The sequence below is a fragment of the Aotus nancymaae genome, unplaced genomic scaffold (assembly GCF_030222135.1).
Source record: "Aotus nancymaae isolate 86718 unplaced genomic scaffold, 86718_ANA_hifiasm-v0.15.2.pri h1tg000108l, whole genome shotgun sequence".
In the NCBI taxonomy this organism is placed as follows: domain Eukaryota; kingdom Metazoa; phylum Chordata; class Mammalia; order Primates; family Aotidae; genus Aotus; species Aotus nancymaae.
Window position 1 is genome coordinate 39768252 of NW_026988523.1, and position 14944 is coordinate 39783195.

General features: G+C 46.9%; 2 protein-coding genes across 4 annotated transcripts; one reads left to right on the forward strand and one right to left on the reverse strand.

Moving 5' to 3' along the window:
- The first annotated feature begins 39 nt into the window (after positions 1 to 39).
- On the forward strand, positions 40 to 2753 carry NIT1 (nitrilase 1). Of its 2 annotated transcripts, none has more exons than XM_012449628.2 (6): positions 40 to 626; positions 869 to 1123; positions 1244 to 1347; positions 1542 to 1675; positions 1827 to 1952; positions 2212 to 2753. In XM_012449628.2, the coding sequence occupies exons 1-6, from the start codon at positions 481 to 483 to the stop codon at positions 2476 to 2478; spliced, it is 1032 nt and encodes a 343-aa protein (XP_012305051.2). In that variant the 5' UTR covers positions 40 to 480; the 3' UTR covers positions 2479 to 2753. The 2 variants fall into 2 exon arrangements, with proteins under 2 accessions (XP_012305051.2, XP_012305050.1); XM_012449627.3 differs by lacking the exon at positions 40 to 626 and adding an exon at positions 659 to 726.
- On the reverse strand, positions 2656 to 14942 carry DEDD (death effector domain containing). Of its 2 annotated transcripts, none has more exons than XM_012449624.3 (6): positions 14826 to 14942; positions 13070 to 13102; positions 6302 to 6690; positions 6000 to 6107; positions 5239 to 5385; positions 2656 to 4216 (listed from the first exon to the last, which is right to left on the reverse strand). In XM_012449624.3, exons 3-6 carry the CDS (start codon positions 6624 to 6626, stop codon positions 3840 to 3842), a joined length of 957 nt encoding a protein of 318 aa, XP_012305047.1. In that variant the 5' UTR covers positions 6627 to 6690; positions 13070 to 13102; positions 14826 to 14942; the 3' UTR covers positions 2656 to 3839. The 2 variants fall into 2 exon arrangements, with proteins under 2 accessions (XP_012305047.1, XP_012305048.1); XM_012449625.3 differs by lacking the exon at positions 14826 to 14942 and adding an exon at positions 14666 to 14747.
- Positions 14943 to 14944: the final 2 nt, after the last annotated feature.

Here is a 14944-nt window from a genome sequence, read left to right on the forward strand (position 1 = left end):
GCCCCTGGGAGAGGCGGGGAGGGACGGGCCAACTGGAGCGGGGGGTGGAGAGCGGGGCGCGGCGTGGGGCCTGGGTTCCTTTGCCCCTTGCCCACCTTGGAAGGGTGGGAGTCGAGGTAGGGTGAACTTCCTCCTGAGAGGTTGTGGTGAAAGGGGAAATACGCTTTGAGTCAGTAAATCTGTGCAAGTGCACAGTCAAGAAGAGAGTCTTGGGAAAACCAAGGATAGTTCCCGGAGATGACTTTGGACTGCGGAAACGTTTGTCAGAGGAAAAGGGCTTCAGTTTAATGTGAGATCATTGGAAGTTGATCTGTTCAGGCGGCGAGCAGAGCCCCTTCCTCCATCTTTCGACTGTAGGATCTCGTCTCTTAGCCCATAATTACTTACAGAAGTAAAAAGTGTTTTGAAGACCAGAGGGTTTTTACTGGCAGGGCCCTGATTCGGACTCACAGCATAAAGAGAAGTCAGAGAATCCAAGAAATGTATTGCTTGAGGAAGGGATTGGTGTCCTCATTTCTCACATTCCTCAGGCTGGGCTTCCTCACCAGGCCTCTTCACCGACTCCTGTCCCTTCTGTGTCCCGGACTCCGGATACCTCGACTCTCAGTACTTTGTGCTCAGCTCAGGTAACACGTTTTGTTGTGTCCTCAGTGCCTGGCACTTAGATGCTCAGTTTGTTAAATGGATAATGGAGACACAGGACTGTCAACTATCCACATTTGATGGGTAAGCCCAGCTAGCCCTGGGTCAACGTGGCCTGTAAGAGCAGGATCAAAAGGAAGTCCAGCTTTCCTCCCTTGCACGCCTTAGCATTAATTTTGTTTCCCCATGCACTGAAATCTGAGAATCCTGCCTATGCTATTCACAGGCCCAGAGCCATGGCTCTCTCCTCTTCCTCCTGCAAACTGCCCCTCGTGGCTGTGTGCCAGGTAACATCAACGCCAGACAAGCAACAGAACTTTAAAACATGTGCTGAGCTGGTTCGAGAGGCTGCCAGACTGGGTGCCTGCCTGGCTTTCCTGCCTGAAGCATTCGACTTCATTGCACGGGACTCTGCAGAGACGCTACGCCTGTCTGAACCACTGGGTGGGAAACTTTTGGAAGAATACACGCAGCTTGCCAGGTATCAGGGAATTGGGGAGGGAGAGGTAGAATCTTTGTTGGGCAGTGTCCCTTGATTGCCAAATATGAGGGTACAGCCTTGAGAAGTCAGTGAAGAGTTGTCAGTGTCCCCTCCCCCCAGGGAATGTGGACTCTGGCTGTCCTTGGGTGGTTTCCATGAGCGTGGCCAAGACTGGGAGCAGACTCAGAAAATCTACAATTGTCATGTGCTGCTGAACAGCAAAGGTGAGACTTTATAACCCTTTAGCCTGCCTCTTCCACCTAAACTTAGATTCTCCAGAATTGTTTCTCAACTCCATTTCCTTGACCCTAGGATTTAGGGGTGTTACTTCTGTTCCTAGCCTATAAACTATCTACTCCTTGGGAAGAGTAAGCAAGGCTTCTAGAATACGGGTACTGAATATTCCTTCTTACTCTAGGGGCAGTAGTGGCCACTTACAGGAAGACACATCTGTGTGATGTAGAGATTCCAGGACAGGGGCCTATGTGTGAAAGCAACTCTACCATGCCTGGGCCCAGTCTTGAGTCGCCTGTCAGCACACCAGCAGGCAAGGTGGGAGTTGTGAGAGGGTGAGGGAGGGGAACTGGAATACTTTGAACTGGTAGTAGAGAATAGAAAGTCCTAAGGAGGGGGGTAATCAAAGTATGACTAGATGCTCTGACGAACAGGGCAGGAAGACTAAGTAGGCTGTTTTTCATTCCAGATTGGTCTAGCTGTCTGCTATGACATGCGGTTCCCTGAACTCTCTCTGGCATTGGCTCAAGCTGGAGCGGAGATACTTACCTATCCTTCAGCTTTTGGATCTGTTACAGGACCAGCCCACTGGGAGGTAAGATGGCACCTTTTAAAAACATAAGGGCCTTTTCTTAACCTCAGCCTCCTCCCTTGGCCCTACCAGTTAAATTCCTTCCCCTTTCCACCTAGTAGGAAAACTCATTCCCCAGATAATTCTCTGTTACAGAATAGTTAAAATAGTAAAATCATTCCTAGGTAAGTATCAAAAGTCACAATGGGTAGATTGTAGTGTCCCTTGTCACTTCCCCACTATTTGCTACATGTACTTAACTGAACACACATCTCATCCCCAGGTGTTGCTGCGGGCCCGTGCCATTGAAACCCAGTGCTATGTAGTGGCAGCAGCACAGTGTGGACGCCACCATGAGAAACGAGCAAGTTATGGCCACAGCATGGTGGTAGACCCCTGGGGAACAGTGGTGGCCCGCTGCTCTGAAGGCCCAGGGCTCTGCCTTGCCCGAATTGACCTCAACTATTTACGACAGTTGCGCCAACACCTGCCTGTGTTCCAACACCGCAGGCCTGACCTCTATGGTAATCTGGGTCACCCACTATCTTAAGACTTGACTTCTGTGAGTTACCCCCCCCCCACATTGTGAGCCAGTGTTCATGTGACTTGGAGGCAGGACCCAAGCACAGCTCCCCTCAATTGGAGAAGCTTCTTTCTTGATGGAACACAGGCTTGGCTTCTTGGGAAAGCAGCTTTCACCTGAGGTCAGATTGCAATTTCAGAAAGGTGGCATTTTATATAGTCATTGTTTATTTCATGAAAACTGAAGTTACGCTGAGGGCTGAGCAGCACTGGCATTGAAAAATATAATAATCATAAAGTCTGTGTCTGGACATCTCCTTTGGGAGCTACAAGGGGAGTTGGTATTGTACTAGCTGGACTGGGCTCCAGTTCTAGACCTCCTGGCTCATTCAACATGCCTCCCTACCTAAATAAAAGTGCAACACTCAGTGCATGTCCCAGCCCCATTCTCCCAAGCATGGGAGTGGGCACAGGAGGGGAGGGGGAAGGAAAAAGGAATTACTTCACTTTCACCTATGATGCCCTTTGCCCAAGCCAGAAGCAAGCAAAGGGGAAAAGGGCTGCAGGGTACATTATTTATTTTCACTTGAACATGGAAAGAAAGTGTCACACTCCCCCTTCCCCTTTACAGGGGGAGTGTATTTTAATCAGCAACCTCTTCTCCATCCACCCTGTGTATGTGCATACACATACGCCACCACAATTGGGAGGCGTGACTAGGCTGATCCAGTCCTCTTATCTATTCCTCCCTTGAAGAGGGTTTGAGAAATGCGAAAAAGGAAAGAGCCACATCAGGCAGAGGTTTCAGCCATGGAATGGAGGAAAGAAGGCAGAGAGGAGCAGCACCAGAGGCCAGGAGAGAGTGGAAAGGGCCACAGCTTCTTTGTTTTAAAAAAAGTTCTATAATCTGGAAGAGGGTGGCAATTAATTTTCAAAATACACTTCAGAGTCCCACCTTCCACATAGCTCCCTTACTCACAGCCCTTTGGTTTTCTTTTAGACAAAATTTAAGAGCTCGTATAAAGCCAGAAATATTGATAACCCCTTAGTGCACCCAAAAGCAGTGTTCACATCAATCCCTTACAAAGACTATGTTCCGTAGACTTTGTTTCTCCCTATACAGTTGTCTTACGGCTCAGTGGTAAGGTAGCTGTAGAGACACACGTTGAGGGGTAAATGGAAAAGGGAAACAAAGGGGAAGCCCAGGCACATGGGTGCAGGGAGGGGTGGGGAACACCACTTCCACTTTCCTTTGTCTTTTTCTTTAAAAAAAAAAAAAAAGCCAGGGGTGTCATTGATTGGAAGGGTAGAGAACAAACCCCAGAACAGTGTAAGCTCCAGAGGTGGGTGATGGGAACAGTCCCCAAGGAAGTGAGAAGAGGGAAAAGGTCAGGGCAATGCTTGCAGCATCAAGTTCCTCAGGAGTTTCTGTCGGCCCAGCTCATAGTCCTCCTCATCTACATTTACCAGCAGCTTGATGGCTTCATGGCCCACAGCTTGCTTGAGGGAGTCTGTGATGAAGACACCTTTAAGTGCCTCTAATAAAGAGCCATTGATGTAGTCGCGCCAGAATGCGTCGAGGTAGGTGAGCTCAGAAAACTTGATGTCACAGATGATGGAGCCCAGGTCCCGGGACTTGAGGATGGTGTTGGCCTGGTTAAAGCGCTCAAACTGGCGCTCAAGTGGGTCCTGCTTGTTAGAGAAGACGTTGCCCTGCAGAGCAGTCTCATGCTGGCAGTATTCAGCCCGAACCCGCAGTCTGATGTCTGTTAGAAAGAGAAGATACAGAGCAGAAGAGGTTACAGTGAGGGATGAGTTTACAAACCAAGCTTGAAAACTGAAAATCACAGCAGAATAAAGTAGGGAACATCATCTGACAGCTTCTCTACCTCTTCCCCAGGACTAGTTCTATGTATCTCTAAAATCCTTGCCTGACTGCAGGAGGCTGCCTTAAATGGAACATGCCCAGGTCAGCACTGCTCCCACTAACTCACAAGCAGCAACTTGCTTATAGGAGATATTTTGCTAATTACCAGGCACAGAAGTTCATTTTAATACTCTCATCTTGACTTGGTTCATCCTACAATAAGGATGTCATAACAACATCCCGGTGATGTAGAGTATTAACAAGAGTTTAAATGTACCCTGCCACAATCATACAGAGCAGTTCTTCCACCAGACACCAAACCATTCAGCCTCACTTTGCAATGGCATTCAAAGTGAATCTCACACTGAAGAGCATAAACTGTCCAGTGTCCCAGCAGCTTTTTTTTTTCTTTTCTTTTTTTTTTTTTTTTAAGAGATGGGGTTGCCGGGCGCGGTGGCTCAAGCCTGTAATCCCAGCACTTTGGGAGGCCGAGGCGGGTGGATCACGAGGTCAAGAGATCGAGACCATCCTGGTCAACATGGTGAAACCCCGTCTCTACTAATACAAAAAAAAATTAGCTGGGCACGGTGGCGCGTGCCTGTAATCCCAGCTATTCAGGAGGCTGAGGCAGGAGAATTGCCTGAACCCAGGAGGCGGAGATTGCGGTGAGCCGAGATTGCGCCATTGCGCTCCAGCCTGGGTATCAAGAGCAAAACTCCGTCTCCAAAAAAAAAAAAAAAAGAGATGGGGTTTCACCATGTTGGCCAGGCTGGTCTCGAACTCCTGTCCTCAAGCAATTCACCCGCCTCGGCCTCCCAAAGTGCTGGGATTATAGGTGTGAGCCACCGCACCCAGCCTCCAGCAGTTCTTTATAGTCTCCCTCAAGTCTGCTCCACCTCTGGAACTCTTGAACTTCCTCACCACATGTCTGTTTTTCCTTGGGATCTGGTGTCACTGACTTCCGGCGTTTTCGCTGGCTCCCAAGTGTGGCTCTCCCTCGGGCTGGCCGCTTGCTACACATCTGAGGACCCGAAGTGGGGCAGCACACCACAGGATAGTGGGGAGGCACTGACCAGAAAGTAAAAGGGAAGAAAACACAGTAGGATTAAGGCAGAAATTCAAACATGTCTCTTGGAATGAGGAAGGAATCATTTAGACTTAGCACTCAAAGCAGTGACAATAATGTGACTTGAAAAGATACAATGTGAGAGTAAATACAGGACCTAGGAGAAATGTCAACACCTCACCTGATTTTTTTTTTTTTTTTTTTTTTTTTGAGACAGAGTCTCACTGTGTCGCCCAGGCTGGAGTGCAGTGGCACAATCTCAGTGCAACCTCTGCCTCCTGGGTTCAAACAATTTTCTTGCCTCAGCCTCCTGAGTAGCTGGGACTACAGGTGTGCAGCACGGCACCTGGCTAATTTTGTACTTTTAATAGAAACAGGGTTTCACCATGTTAGCCAGGATGGTCTCAATCTCCTGACTTCATGATCCGCCTGCCTCAGCCTTCCCAAGTGCTGGGATTACAAGCGTGGGACACGGTGCCCAGCCATGATTTTTTCTTATGGCACACAATGTGGGGGCACAGCATCATTTCATTTAATCTGGCAAAGCCCCGAATGTGATGAAATCAGTGTCATTTTACTTGATTATGGAAAGTAAGGGGAGTTAATGTCTTCTCACCTGTTTTAGGGGGCTGGGGAGACCTCGGTTCTGGATCACTGAGGGCTCTGGGGGTCACATAGCGAATTGATGTCTCCTCCAGATACTTGTCTACAAGATCAGGGCACACTGTAGGAGGAGAAGAAATCATTCAGGAAAATATACACCCTTCCCTTCTCTCAGTCCAAACCTCCAATGGGCCTCACAACTTACTCTCCTAAGTACTCCCCACGGTCAATGTGTTCTCCCCTTTAGATGCCTATGCTGCTCTTTCCTGGCCTCCCACAACTCTTCCCTGATTCCAGCCCCTAATACACCCTCACCAGCCCGTCTCCTCTTGAGGGTGACGTAGGGCAGCAGGTCGTGGCGAGTGATGATGCGCAGCAGCTGCAGCACCTGGCGAAAGTTACTTTCATCACAGCGGCCCTGGCGCTCCAGCGCCAATAAGAAGTCACGTCCATTTCGGATGAGTCCACGCTCATGGTCATCAATAACATCAACAAAGAGGAAAGAAAGCACGCGTACATCTCTGTGCGTCAGATGAGTGCCCACGATGTCAAACATGCGGTGCAGGCTATAGAGCCCATGTTCCTGCTCACCGTGCTCTTCTGGCCACATCTGGCTTGCCCGCCGCTTTAGGCCCGCCATGCTGGGGGCTCAGGTATGCAACACTTTGCGGAATCCCTGCTCAGCAGCTGCAATCCCCACCGTACTGAAAGGTCAGGGAAAGAACCAATGAGTCACTCAATGGCAGGAACTAGTCTTAGGCGTTCCCATATTTGCAGTCACTAACACAATGCCTGGTATAGTATGGTGCTTTATACATGTTTATTAAATTTTCAAAAGTATTTGTTTAAAAATAAACACTGGCTGGGCACAGGGGTTCACACCTATAATCCCAGCATTTTGGGAGGCCAAGGCAGGAGGATCACTTGAGCCCAGGAGTTTAAGACCAGCCTGGACAACATAGGGAGACTCCTGTTTCTACAAGAAAAAAAAAAAATTAGCTGGGCTTGGTGGTATCCATCTGTAGTCCCAGCTACGCAGGAGGCTGAGGTGGGAGGATGGCTTGAGGCCAGAAATTCAAGATCAGCCTGGTCAACATAGCGAGATCCCATCTCTACAAAAAAGAGAAAAAAATAGCAGGGCATAGTGGCATGTGCCTGTAGTCCCAGCTACTCAGGAGTCTGAGGCAGAAGGATCACTTGAGCTCAGGAGTTCAAGGCTGCAGTGAACTATAATCCTGCACTGTACCCTGGGCGACAGAGTGAGACCCCATCTCAAAAGAGAAAGAAAAGAACTAGTTTAAATTCTGACTTTATCACTGAATAGCTGTGTAGCTGTGTGACCTTAAACAAGTCACTTAAGTTCAAATTCTCAGTGCCTTCATCTATAAACAGGGATGAATGAATCTACACCTCAGAGTTAAGAATCCAATGAGAAATCACTTGGTAACGTTTATATAAATGGTTGTGAAACAGATTTCAAAGATACAAGCATTCTTGACCTTTGCAGCCCAGACTCATCCCTCCACATTATTCCTACAATCCAACCACATCTACTGCTCAGAAAGTTTATCAATAATATTCACCAAAACTCATGGATTTAAATCAACAAACATTTATTAAATTTCTGCAATAAGCATTCTTATAATTCTATACCATTTGTACTCCCTTGATCTTCACACTATTTGACAATACCAAGTTTTTTTGTTTTTTTTTTTTTGAGACGGAGTCTCAATCTGTCGCCCAGGCTGGAGTACGGTGGCAAGATCTCAGCTCACTGCAACCTCTACCTTCAGGGTTCAAGCGATTCTCGTGCCTCAGCCTCCTGAGTAGCTGGGATTACAGGCGCATGCCACCGCGTCCGGCTAATTTTTATACTTTTAAGTAGAGATGCAGTTTCACCACGTTGGCCAGGCTGGTCTCGAACTCCTGACTTCAGGTGATCCTCCCGCCTCGGCCTCCCAAAGTGCTGGGATTACAGGCGTGAGCCACCGTGCCCAGCCTTGGCAATACCAACTTCTAAGCTTTCCTTATGAATGTCATTTACCAATCCCCTATCAATGACCAATCACAGCCCCACATTCATTATATAGTTTGGCACTTGATTCACAAAGTTCTTCCATAATTGTGGGTATTAACAATGACACAGCCATTAATCAATTCTCAAGTCCAACCACTTTCACTCCACTCAAGTCACTCATATTTACTGCTCCACCAGACAGTACCATCCAATACTGTCCACTCTCTAGTCACAATCTCCAATCACCCAACCAATCCTAAATTCCTGTTAATGCTACTTCTACATATTTCTTAAATCTCTCCTACCTTTCCACCTCCACTGCCACAGTTCAGATTACAATAATCTCTCACCTGGAGTACTGCAACTGCCACTTTAAGGGTTCTCTGCACCACCAATCTTAACCTACCTAAATCCATCCCCCACCATATCTAGTTCAGTTAGCTATCTAAAGTGCACAACTGACCAAGTCACTTTCCTGCTTGAGACCTGTTGATAGCTCTGTCCTTACCTATAAGAACACTCCAAATTTTTCACACATACATCAAGCTTTCTAAGATCAGGCCTACCTTCCAAACCTCATCTCCCACCACATCCACTTTTTATTCTCTAACATTATCAGTTTGTTTATAGTTCACAAACAGCACGCAGTTTGTTTCTCTATACTTTATTCAGGCGCTTCTCTTTGCCTGAATGCCCCTCTCCCTTCTCTATTCCACACCCCCATCATCACTCTTTTTCAGATGGCTAACTCCTACTCATTCTTTAAGAGTCAGCTCAGATGCCATCTTCAAAATGCATTCTTTACACCCCCATGCTGAGATAAGTAGTCCTCTTCTGTGCTCTTATGGAACACTACGCATATCTCCTTTACACCATTTATCACCATGTACTAAAATTATTTGTGTACTTATTATCCCATTAGATCCTACTCAACTCATGGAGAGGGACTATGTCATAGTCATCTTTGTGCCTAGTAATGGACAAAGCCTCAAATCCAGTAGGGGCAACCCACTGTTGAACTGAACTTAATCTCCAAGAGATTACCACAAGCAATTCCAATTAAGAAACAAACTCACAAAAGTCCAAGAGTGAGAGGACCCCATTAAAAACAGATACAGGAGCTGGGCGCAGTGGCTCACGCTTGTAATCCCAGCACTTTGAAAGGCTGAGGCAGGTGGGTCACGAGGTCAGGAGTTCGAGACCAGCCTGGCCAACATGGTAAAACCCCGTCTCTACTAAAAACACAAAAATTAGCCACAGGTGGTGGCAGGCGCCTATAATCCCAGCTACTTGGGAGGCTGAGGCAGGAGAATTGCTTGAAACCAGAAGCAATTTTGCCTTTTATCACTTTATCCTGAATAAAAGAGTGAAATTCCACACAGGTAAACTCAGTTACCATGCATATATTCTAACCATAGTCTCCTCTGCACTGTTCAGAAATACCACACCACACCACACTACCCTACTCAACAATAACACAGGTTGCTCTGTCCATTTTATACAAAAAGGAACTGAGGCTAGACTAGGAAAGAGAATAAAATAATAAGCTCCTTTGGAAAAACAAAGCTGATAGAGACTTGTAAAGCTGAAGAGTAAATAGGAACTGGTCCTCTCTTCCTCAGATGAGAAACTAAGATGAAAGCAGAGAGAAACTCATTCTCTTAAAAAAAAGGGAGGTATACTCTGGGATCACTTAACCCTATACCATGGGTTCTGGTATGTGGAAAGGAAATATAATCAATATATAATTTTGAGAGCCCAGATGCTCCACCCAAAGCATGGGAAACAGCTGGGAAAATAGCTATTCAACTAGAGACTGTTATTCCTTCCTCTCGATTCACCTGTTGCTGTCACTGGGTACAAATGAAGGTGCTAAAGGAAAATAAGTTCTTGCTCATAGCAGGCAACATGAGAAAACTGAGCCTCCTCAGAGCCCCTGCAACGTCTCCTTGTTGCCTATCCCACCTGTTCCCTTGGGCCAGCTGTTGATTATGAGGATCTCAGATAAAGCAGATGGGTAGGTTTCACATTAAACCAACCAGAAGAGCTGGTTGCTCCAGAGATCCCTAATTTAAAGTGTGCTTAAACCCCAGGAAATGAACATTGTCCCCACATACCCTCACAATGGAAAATGAGGCAAAATACAGGAAAGCACTGTGGTCCTAATTAGGCATCAATGGATGTAATTCTATCAGCTTCAATCCCTTGAAAGTTAACTCCCTACATTTGAGAGGAAACAAGCAAACACACACACTAGCCACCTTTAAGTCCTAGATCCCAGGCTAGATCATCAACGTACTAAGAATTATCAGAGTTTTTAGGTCAGTGGTTCTCAACCAGGGGCAAATTTGACCCCTGGGGGATATGTGGCAATGTCTGGAGACATTTCTGATTATCATGCTCGGTGGGGAAGGAGCTGCAATCATCATGTAATGAGTAGAAGCCATGGATATTTACAATATCCTACAGGCAAGGTACAGTGGCTCACATCTGAATTCCCAGCACTTTGAGAGGCCAAGGTGAGTGGATCACTTGAGCCCAGGAGTTTGAGATCAGCTTGGACAACATGGCGAAACCCTATTTCTACACAAAATACAAAAATTAGCCAGGAGTGGTGGCCTGCACCTGTGGTCCCAGCTACTTGGGAGGCTGACGTAGGAGAATCCCTTAAGCCTGGGAAGTCGAAGCTGCAGTGGGATGTGATAGCACCACTGCACTCCAGCCCAGGTGACAGAGTGAGACCCTATCTCAAAAGAAAAAAGAAACATCCTACAATGCACAGGACAGTCTGCCACAACAAAGAATCATCTAGCATAAAATGTCAATAAACCCTATTCTAGGTGGACCATGATGAAGGGTCAAAAGAATGCATGTCACTTTCCACATTAGATCTAGAAAAAGCCATTTGGTCCCTCTAATCCAAGCCCATCAAACAACATCCAGAAAAAAAGAAAGACCTATCAGACATAGAGGTTCATTTAACTTCCAAGTCCAACTAGCACTAAGGTGTTTCATGCCACTCCAACCTTGGCTCCTCCATCACCTGCTGTAGGCATTCCGCTGAAGAGCAGGTGAAGCAGGGCTACACCCACTTCTGTCCCATCCCAGGAGGTCTACTGGGACCTAGTTCAATCTGGAGTTCTGTAATCCTCTGCAAGACAGACACAAAGGATCCTGCTCATAAGCCTCAGGGCCATCTTTAAAGTCTTGAAACTAGAAAAGTAGCAGACTCTCCTTGTTAGGTTACTAATCAGACTTACATTGTTTATTCAATGAAGCAAAATATAGAAATATGTAAGTTCCTCAAGGCCATGTCCTTGGGAGAAATATGAGGATACTGACATGCAGGTTAAGAGGCAGCCCTCTCCACTTAATGCAACCCAGATGAGAGTTCCAAGTATCTAGCTCTACAAACAATAAACAAAAATTAGCTGGGCATGGTGGGACACACCTGTGGTCCCAGCTACTCTGGTCGCACCACTACACTCCAGCCTGGGGAGCAGAGTAAGATCTTGCCTCAAAAAAAAATGTGATAAATCTTAAGTTCAACTAATTAGTAAAGTTAGGGGGAAAAAGCCAGGCAAGGTGGCTCACAGCTGTAATCCCAGCACTGTGGGAGGCTGAGGTGTGTGGATCACTTGAGGTAAGGAATTCAAGACCAGCCTGGCCAACATTGTGAAACCCTGTCTCTACTAAAAATACAAAAAGTAGCTGGGCATCGTGGCTTGTGCCTATAATCCCAGCTGCTCCGGAGGCTAAGACAGGAGAATGGCTCGAACCTGGGAGGCAGAGATTGCAACTTTATGCCACTAAACTCCAGCCTGGGCAACAGAGTGAGACTCGATCTCAAAAAAAAAAAAATCAAAAAAAAAACCATGACCAGTTTCCTCTAAAACCAAAATATACTCATATTTCTGTGGCAGTGAAGCAAGGGAGCTCAACTTAAAACATAGAGATTTTAGGTATCAGAATGGTGAGGAGAATGTAACCCCGAGAACAGATTAGAAATAATTCAAGTCTCGGTATCTGAAACATTTCCAAATACCAAGAGACAAAACTCTAGTACACAGAGAGTCCTGATCCCACTGACTGGTCTGACTCCATTTGAGATAGTAACACATGAATTCTCCCGTAGTTTCCCAAGAATAATTGATTCTGATGAATTGCTATATTCCTGGAGTTTTGCTTTATTCTTTAGAGAAGTCCAAGTCAGCCAACTCTATAGGCATCTTCAGGATTTCCTCCTGATTGGTCCTTCTCTACTGTGTTTCTACTTCCAAACAAAATCTGGTCTCATCCCAACCAGGAATATCTGTATTTTTTGAGGTACTTGGCTCTCTCAGAGGCTCTTAGGGGAAAGCCACGTGAAATATATAAAAAAGAGTAATATATTGAAATGAAAATGACAGTCATCTGCTCCGAACAGAGATATTTGTAATTTAATAGGAGAATTGGAGCTGACTCTTTCCGAATTCCTCAAAGGAAAAGTCATGCAGAAGAACTACAAAAAAAAGTGGTGTCCTGAAACTTGAAATGTACATGGGAAATCTTAAAGATGGCTAAGAGTACATCAAGAGTTTTCTTGCTGGTGAGACTAGGAAATGTATTCAAATATCTGGAAGTCAAAGTTACATTGTATGTTTTCAAAAGAAAGATGCCAGGAACCCCCCAACAGCTGGAAGAAAGAGAAAGAGGAAAGGTTTCCCATGGAAGGAAGGTGCCCCGGTAACTTCTAAGGCCAACATTTAGCAGACTAATGTACTAGAATAAAGTCTTCCATATGTTAAAAAAAAAAAAAAATGTTTGAGAGCTGACCAAGAAGACCAGACAATAACAAACCAAAGCTGGGGGATTGTCCCAAGACATCTAAATCTTCTCTTTCCCCTCCTATCTCCAATTAACTAAAGACAGCGATTGCAATAGATCTCATGCACTCAGACGAGTGAGTGAAAACTCATTTTCCCTGGCATTCTCCTCCTCATTAATGGACCCAACCTCAAAACAACTCTCATGCTATTTCCATTCCCTTCCGTTGTTTGAAAACAATAAAAAAGTTCCAGACTTACCTCTGCAATAAATTTAATTTCCCAGGTCTCTTCCTAGCACAAGTTTCACAGCCAGCAGCAAAACAAAAACAAATAAGGAGGGGAAAATAATTAATTTCAAGTTTTACTTTGAAACCTCAAAGGCCCACAGAATTAGTCAATCTTGTTGCAAAAATACACAAACAAGCCTAAAGTCATTTAGAGAACTCGCCCCCAACAACTCCCCAGGCTTCTCTAACTCTCGATTAGTCAATTTACAAAAACAATACCAACTCCAAGAATTCCAGTCTCAATGGCTTGCGGCAAGAAAGTTCCCAAATTTAAGAACTTCTGGGAAAACCAATTACCCTCTAACACCTTCTCATCTTCCTCAATTCCTTATTCCTATTTTGTTACAATATTAATGTTAACTTTCATCTTTAGAAACAACTGGGAGGAAAGTGGTTACAGCCAAATAAGGCATTTTCTTCCCCATTACTTTCACATATCAGACCAACACTATCCTCCAAATTCTGCCTTTGGCCCTTTCCCTTAACTTGCACACAATGAGAACAAAATATCCAATGGGGCAGCATCCACTCATACATCTATGTTCACCAGGGAAAGTTTTTCTACATACAGTATGCATGTTACCCCCTCCCTTCTAGACTTCAACAGCAAAAGGGTCTGGAAACTACAGCACTCATTTAGCCTGTCTAGATGCCACGCTATCTTTTCTTTCCCTCCTCAGACCTCCAGAGCCTCCACCTTAGCATACAGGATTCCAATATAGCCATGTCTGCTCCCCGACTCTTGTACTGCTAATGCTAAAAACTAGAAAAGTCCTTTGCTCCTCCACACTTGGGCGACACCGGTTTTCCCATTTTCCCAACCAGGAAAAACAAGGGGACAGTAAGCTAGGGAGTCTTTTGGAAAACAAACCCAGCTGAATTCTCATCCAACCCCAATTCTGCAAACCCACATGACCATTCCCTTCTGCCCTTCCCACCCTCTTAAAAGCTAAGGGCCTGGCAATTAGAATTGGCTGCAACTGATGCTGCTTAACTCTGTTCTCTCCTCCTGGGCACCGGGAAAGGGAAACCCCCGAACCTCCATCACCCGTGCAGCTCCACTGTCCTGTCTCCCAGTCCACTCCCCTTCCTCCCAAACTTTCCTCCCAGTCTCTCACTTTCTCCATTACCTCCTCCCACCGACACTCTCTCCATTCCCCAAACCTCCGTTCTCTCCTTTTCCACCCAAATTCTCCCCCAGGCCCTTCCCCCTCCCACCTCCAATTCAGCACTTTCGAAGCCCCGCAGAAACGTCTTAACTCCAATTCTCACCTTTCCCCACCTCCTCGCAACACCCCGCATCAGAGTCCAGTCCTCCCTCCAACCACATGCCACGGCCCCCTTCCCCTTCACACCCTCAGCCTCTCCCTCCTGGTCCTACCCGCTTCCACACGAGCGGATCGCAGCCCCACTCCCCACCTCGGCCTCTCTAATACCCCTGGCCGGGCCCAGTCTCAGCCCTTGTTTACGCCCCTCCCCAAGCCCTCACTCCTCCGCCTCGACCCCTGCCCTCTCCCGCAGTTGCCATCTCCCCTGCACGCCCCCCTCGGCAGCTCCCCTCCCCCACCTCTCAGCGTCCCGTCACCTCCCTCTCTTGAGGTTCTCAGGCTGGACGTCGCCACTGCCTCCCCCTCCACTTTCCTTCCCCAAGCCCTTTGCGGCCCCGCCCGGCCCCGCCCCGTCCCGCTCGACTCCCTCTCCCCACTCCGGCCGCCCCTCCGCCTCACTCTCGGGTCAGGCTCGGCGCCGCCATGTTGGATCCATCCGCGCCGCTCTCCCGGGCCTGTCTCACGGCGCCGCATCCGGGCTCCAGCCGCCGCCACCGCCGCCGCCGTCGCGGGCGTGG